At 46.0% G+C, this 7,500-nt stretch overlaps 1 protein-coding gene across 1 annotated transcript in view; it reads left to right on the top strand.

Annotated features, from left to right (window-relative positions):
- Positions 1-7,500, top strand: part of anks1b (ankyrin repeat and sterile alpha motif domain containing 1B) — a 206,517-nt gene that overhangs the window by 143,313 nt on the left and 55,704 nt on the right. Inside the window, 1 exon segment of the mRNA XM_062517893.1 lies at positions 6,960-7,058. Coding sequence (XP_062373877.1) covers positions 6,960-7,058 — 99 coding nt within the window.

Below are 7,500 nucleotides of genomic sequence, written 5' to 3'. Positions count from 1 at the left end.
CATGTGTGTGTGCGCGTGTATGTGTGCTCACATGTAAATGTGTATGTGGGTGTTTATTCTGTGTAAAAATATGAGTGAGTGTGTGTGTGTGTGTGTGTGTGTGTGCATATTATGTGACGGGGGTCAGGTCTCTCAGCATTTGGTTAAATGTCAGCTCTCCCTCCCATGTGTCCCAGAGTTCAGCCCATCATGGCCTGCATATGAATCCACGGCTGGTCTGGGGCCAGCCGTCCATCTGAGCAAAGCGCTGACTTCACACATTAACCCCTTATTGATCCTGCATGTGAGAGGGAGAGAGGGAGGAAGGGAGCGGTGGAAGAGCGAGGGAGAGGGAGAAAGGGAGGGAGGAGGAGGAGAGAGAAGAGAGAGAGAGAGAGAAAGGGGCAAGATAGAGAGTGATGGCGATACAAGATGAATATCAAGTTGTGACAGTTTGACGGAGAGAATTTTATGTATGTAGCTCACCCGTATCTGTAATGGTCTTGGTTTGCCCTGGGTATGGAATGTAATGAAATGAAATGAAATTAAAATAAATGAAATGAAATGGAATGGAATGAAACACAGTGATTGAGCACATAGGGGAACAGACAGAGAGAGAGAGAGAGAGAATTGAACAGCTTCCACTGTGTGTGTGTGTGTGTGTGTGTGTGTTCCGTGGTGGCAAAACATACATGTCAAACACTGACAGTGAGTAATGTAATGCATTGCATTTGCATTCACTAAAGCAGTCACTGTTGCTTGGAGCGGGCAGTGGAGCGTTACACAAAACACACACCGCTCTACGGCGGGTACGCCCGGGGAGACACGGGCACCCGAACTTGGCACTCGTGCCGCGCTACGCCACTCTGATTTGCTCTGCCAATCAACCACCACGAAAACAACCTGTGCGATATGCCTGATATCGAACGATGCAAAAAAAAAAATGTCACTGGTACGAAGGGGGTTAGTTCTAGAACATACCGCAGTATTTGTACCACAGGACTTGAGGACCTCTATAACAAAAAGTGTGAGGACCGCCATAACGTCTAGTATGTCAGTAATTGAGGACCACCATAATGTATAGTGTGTCAGTAATTGAGGACCACCATAATGTATAGTGTGTCAGTATTTTAGGACCGCCATAATATATAGTGTGTCAGTGATTGAGGACTGCCATAATGTATAGTGTGTCAGTAATTGAGGACTGCCATAATGTACAGTATAGTGTATCAGTACTGCCAAAGAGAGCTGAAAACAGAGGAGGATTGAGGATAACAGTCACATTGCCCCAAGGTTCTGGTAGTGGCATTGCTCTCTAGAGACTGCATTGGTGTATCTAAAGTACTGTGTTCTTGCACTTGAAACCAGATTAGATTTATGATTCGATTTAAGATTACATTCAACTTTATCGCCACTGTACAAATGAAATGCTAGATAGTGGGTAGAAGCAGTGTAATGTATTGTGTATGATTACTTCCTAGGTGGAGATGAAGACAGATAATGGATGTTAGAAATTGTTTTCAGTTTAGTTCTTCCTCAAGAGAGTCTCTAGTTTAGAGTTTAGTTCTTCCTCAAGAGAGTCTCTAGTTTAGAGTTTAGTTCTTCCTCAAGAGAGTCTCTAGTTTAGAGTTTAGTTCTTCCTCAAGAGAGTCACTCTGCCCATGGTTCTCATATAGGTGTGCTTCTGTAAAGTGCTTTAGTGGATCGCTTCTGTAAAGTTCTTTAACGGTGCGCTTCTGTAAAGAGCTTTAGAAGTACGGTTCTGGAAACCGCTTTAAAAGTATGGTTCTGTAAAGTGCTTTAATGGTGCGCTTCTGTAAGGTGCTTAAGTAGTGCGATTCTTTAAAGTGCTTTAGTGGAGCGGTTCTGTAAAAAGCTTTAGTGGCGCAGAGTTTTGTAACGTGCTTTAGTGGAGCGGTTCTGTAGAACGCCCTAGTGGCGCGGTTCTGTAAAGTGCTTTAGTGGTACGGTTCTAAAGTACGGTGACGCGCTGTGTTCTTGGGTGGAGACGGCGGAGGCCTCTCTCTATCTCTCTCGTGCCAGCGTGTGCGTCTGCTCGGCGGAGGTGTGGACAGGGGGGGGGGGGGGGGAAACGAAATCCCTCATGATGTTTGAGTGTTCCTCTTTAGCTGGGAGGATAATTGCCTCTGGCATCTTTCCTCCGTTTCTTCCCCGTCTGTGTTTTTCTTCCTTTCTTTCTTTATTTCTTTCTTTCTTTCCCTCCATCCACCTCTCTCTCTCTCTCTCTCTCTCTCTGTATGTCTGACACTTTTTTTTCTCTGTCTGCTCTCTTCATCTCCCTCTTCATCTCCCTCTTCCTCTTCCTCTTCCTCTCATCCACTTAGGCTTGATTACCCAGCTCTCTCATTCTCTTTCTCTCTGTCCTCTAATTTCCTCTCCGTCTGTCGTTCTTCCTCCCTCTCTTCACCCCATCACTTGTTTCCTCCTTCAATCTTCTCCTTTATTCATGACATCTTGATCCCTCGCTTCCCCTGTTTGTCTCCATGTCTCTGCTCTCTCTGTCTCATCTCCCCCTCTTCCTCTTCCTCCTCACTCCTTCCTCTATCCTTTTTTATTTCTCTCTCTCTCCTTCCCTCTTTTGCCTCCTCTCTCTCTCTCTCAATCAGTCTCTCCCTTCATGTTGAACTTTGACCCTGACCATAGGCTATTTTTAGGAATATTTAGACTACAAGTGGCCAATCAGTTGTGTACATGATAATCAGTGTAGTTGCAGTTTTTTTTTCCCTTTCAGTTGAGAAGACGCACCCCTCTCTTCATAATTGTGCATCTTTATATTGTAGCACTCTACTGTACTTACTGCGTCCTTGGGATCGGAGCCTGGGTCCTCGTGGGCACAGTAGTCCATGCTCTTTTATTCGGTTTTATATAGTCAAAAGATGCACTCTGTGTTAAGGGGGGTACTTTTTATGGTTAGTACACTTGCAGTAGTGTACACTTGTGAGGGAAGTGCATGTGATTTGTCATCTTTATGTAAGTACTGTACAATGTAATAAGAACAGTTTGCTATAAAGAGGCAGGGAGGATGGGCAGCACTGCTTAGAGAGTGGAGTCACTGCATCTCTATAGAAGCCTCTGCCCCCAACACACACACACACACACACACACACACACACACACACACACACACACACACACACAAACATGAGGAGAGTGTAGAAGATTTCTCATGCTTATGTAAGTATGCTGTAATAAGCACGCTTAATGTCAAGAGGTAGTCAGGATGAGCCTGGCTGAGCCCTCGTTAGACAGTGGAGAGTAGCTGCAAGCTTCTGTGGTCCTGCAGTTGTGTAAGTCTGTGTGTGTGTGTGTGTGTGTGTGTGTGTGTGTGTGTGTGTGTGTGTGTGTTTGTGAGTGCGCTAATGCAAGAGTTAGTCTAGTCCCCACAGATGAGCTGGGTCACAGAAGCCCCTCCAAAAGGCTTAGGGGTACTTCAGTACAGCTAACCCCCTGCATTTGCACTTACGCACACACACATACACACACACACACACACACACACGCACACACACAAGCACACACACACACACACACACACACACACACACACACACACACACACACACACACACACACACACACACACACACACACACACACACACACACACACATTCTCTCTTACACATTCAAACACACACACACACACACACACACAGACGTACACATGTACACACATACACACACAGAATTTCCCATAACTAAGCAAACCCTATAGAGACTGAGGAAAGACTCATTTTCTCTGGAAGTGTGTGTGTGTGTGTGTGTGTGTGTGTGTGTGTGTGTGTGTGTGTGTGTGTGTGTGTGTGTGTGTGTGTGTGTGCAGTGATTAATATTGGATAAAGACCCGCTGCTGCTGCTGCTGCTGCCGCTGTGCCTCGGTATCTCCTGGCCTGGAGGAGATCTTGGGTTCCGACGCCTCCCTGTTGCGAATCGTCTCTCCACTCCACTCCACTGTACTGTACGCTCCGCCTCGGGCTCTCGACTTCTTTATCTGCTCCGGGGATTTAGCCCAACTTTATTCCATTCAACTATCGTTGCCGTTGAACCTTCATGTTAAGCACACAGGGAGCAATTGTCATTGACGACAAACATAAGCTAGTGCGAGTTTGGAGCCGCCGTGGGTGACTGTTGAATGTCGTTGGTGAATCTAAATTGAATTTGAATTCCCTTGAATTCCTTCACCAGCTTTGGGATGAAACACCATCGTCATGTCTTTTTTAGGTGAAAAGATGAGCTCTCGAGGCATTTCGTGGGATCTTTAATGTAGTTTTAGTGGCGCACAGAGGCAGCGAATATGCCGAGGAGATGTGGGAAGGAGACAAGGACACAAGGAGGCAAGGAGACAAGGAGATAGCTCTATGACCTTGGTCTTTGTTCCAAAGTGCACTCTCCCCTTTACTCTGGCTGAAAACTTTTTTTTAGTGTGTGAGTGTGAACAGTGAACTCAGTCCGACTCCCCTCCAGCTCGTTCCGGAGAGTGAAATGTTATGTACTCTGGAGGATAAAAGCCTTGTCTGGGCCCTTTGGAGGACAGCCTTGCTTGCTTGGAGGCATACAAATACCACTTTATCTGTCATATCTATGTGTGGAGAAGTGAGTTGTTTTGCGCTTTTGAAGATATCGAAGTGCCACTCAAGCGTGCTGTTAGCATTTCTAAATTCATATCATTTGCGAGCGGCTGAAGGCCAGATGACACGGAGATTGGGTCCTGTCGGAACGCGGCGGTCTGTCTGTGCAGTTGAATGGGTTCGGGCCACTAATGGCGAGTCTGAATGTGTGTGTGTGTGTGTGTGTCCTTGGGGGGGGGGGGGGGGGGGGTTCTGAAGGTCATCACTGCCCACGGTGTCTGACCTCACGTTCTGTTGGAGAGGGCGGGCGTGTGGGCGTCTGCTTTCACCTCAGTTTGTCCTATCAAGGACAGAGCTGGCGAGATTGATAGATCATTTGGCCAAAGGGGTGTGTCCGATCCCGATGGTGACAGGGAATAATGAATATTACAGCTTTAACAGTGCTACCTGGTGTGAGTCATTATTCTTTTGTTATTTCATGTGCGTTTGTGTGTGTGTGTGTGTGTGTGTGTGTGTGTGTGTGTGTGTGTGTTAGAGAGAGTGCACAGTAGAGTGCAGGGGACAGTTGAGAAAAAGACATAAGATATGATGTGTACAAATTATTTGTTGGTTTGTGTAAAGATGTTTGTGTGTGTGTGTGCATGCGAATGTATGTGTGTGTGTGTGTTTCTGTCAGTCAGTCAGTTGGGCCCTCTCCCTGTTTGCTTATATGTGAGTGATGTCTACAATAGTTGAAGGATGGAAGGAGACCTTCAATAATAAGGAGATGAACTCACACAACCAGGGCCATTACGGAGGCCATGATGGATGAAAGACATCCTGTCTCCTCCTGTCCCAACCCTGGGCCTGACCCAACACTGCCTCATCCCTCATCCTCTGTGTGTGTGTGTGTGTGTGTGTGTGTGTGTGTGTGTGTGTGTGTGTGTGTGTGTGTGTGTGTGTGTGTGTGTGTGTGTGTGTGTGTGTGTGTGTGTGTGTGTGTGTGTGTGTGTGTGTGTGTGTGTGTGTGTGTGTGTGTGTGTGTGTGTGTGTGTATTTTGGGTGCATTTTGTGCGATGGAGTCCCATCAGTCAGCCATTATACCAATCGGATAGGTAAGACTTGATGGGCGTTCAGGCCTCATTTAATCAGACTACAAGGTCCATGATGCATCAGTATATACCACCAAAAGGTCAACACTTTATATTATTATACAGCCAGAGCCATTTTGGCCCCATGTCAAGCTTGGACCTGTTACAGATGGCACAGCATTGTCCAGTTTTGTCAGACAAAGGGAGGTTTGTCACAATGACAGATTATTATTATTATTATTGTTATTATTATTATTATTATTTTAAAGTCTCTATGGCTTAGGTTAAAGCGAGGACTCGCTTGGGGGTCGTGCGATTTGGCGCAAGAAAAATGAAATGCAGGCGCCACGGCCATTTCAATGATGTTAATGTAATCTGTTTGGCTTTGGATTTGGGCTTTATCAGACGAGAGTCTTTCACATGCTGTTTTTTCCATTAGTTTAACTGTGCTTTCTCCCTATGCTGCTCCACCACACTTGGGTGTGTGTGTGTGTGTGTGTGTGTGTGTGTGTGTGTGTGTGTGTGTGTGTGTTTGAGAGAGACTGTGTGTACATATCTACATGTGTGTGTGTGCTCTTCATTGTGAAACAAAAAGAAAGCATAAAGAGAAATCCCTCAGGCAGTGGTAAAAGACTCTGTCTCTCTCTCTCTCTCTCTCGCTCTCTCTCACTCACTCACTTTTCTTTCTCTCTCTCTCACTATTCTCTTTCTCTCTCTCCCTATTATCTCTCTCTTCTTCTTCTTCTTCTTCTTCTTCCTCTTCTCCCTCTCGGTGGGGTGTGTCTGATGGGGGTGAGGGAAAGGTCTCTAAAGGTCTTCCTCTCGGACTAATTAAAGGGGATACTCACTAAGTGGAGGTTAATGAAGGACACCAAAACAAACAGGACTAGGCTTGTGTGTGTGTGTGTGACGTGTGTGTGTGTGTGTGTGTGTGTGTGTGTGTGAGTTCTGTGTGTGTGTGTGTGTGTGTGTGTGTGTGTGTGTGTGTGTGTGTGTGTGTGTGTGTCTGTGTGAGTTCTGTGTGTGTATGTGTATGTGGGTGTGTGAGCCTGGGTATGCATAAGTGTTTTGTGTCTGTGTTCTGAGTACTAAAATGGCAATAGTTCACATTGATTTACCATTAAACATTAAGTTGTATGGAAGAGTGATTGTGACCGTGTATTGATTATGTATTGATTATCTGAATGCTTGCATGTGTCCATGTGTCTCTGTCTTGTAAAGCCTGTTTGAAACCTAAGCAGCTCATTGCACTGCTGCATCACAGCTCTTTGATAACAAGTTGATTGGTTGCTGATGCCTTGTGCTTGTTTGTGTTCCTTCAGGGCAGCAACGTGGTTGAAGATCAGGACCTGCTGGAGATCGGCATCTTAAACTCGGCACACAGACAGCGCCTCCTACAGGCCATCCGGTTATTGCCACGGGTGAGTGCCGTCTCGTTACGTGATGTCGGTTTGTTGTGTGGAGTGGACCAATTGTAAGGAGCCTGTCTGTGGCGTGCCAGCCAAAGGGCTGCATGCTAATGTGGTGTAATCATGCTAATGCTCTATTCTCACCCTGCTCCGTTAACGACCTGACATGCCCTGGCTCATTTGCTGTCCCAACGACAACATTTTTTAATACTTTAATTTGTGTGTTCATTAGAGCAATTCATATTGGTAGCCAAATAAATAGCAGTTTATGGCAGCCTCAGGGTTAGTGAAATAAAGATGGGGTGACTCATTAAAAGAGCTGTGGTGTAAACGATGTAAGGGTTTTTTTTGTTGCTACACCCTGCCCAATGACATCCGTCACCGTCATCACAGCATCCACAGGGATCACCATCTCTTTGGCGTGGCCAGTCTTTCCCCCGCTACTGTTACGCAA

This window comes from Sardina pilchardus, chromosome 17 (genome assembly GCF_963854185.1).
Source record: "Sardina pilchardus chromosome 17, fSarPil1.1, whole genome shotgun sequence".
Lineage (NCBI taxonomy): Eukaryota > Metazoa > Chordata > Actinopteri > Clupeiformes > Clupeidae > Sardina > Sardina pilchardus.
Note: the sequence above shows the minus strand (reverse complement) of the source record. Positions and strands in the feature narration are given on the sequence as shown.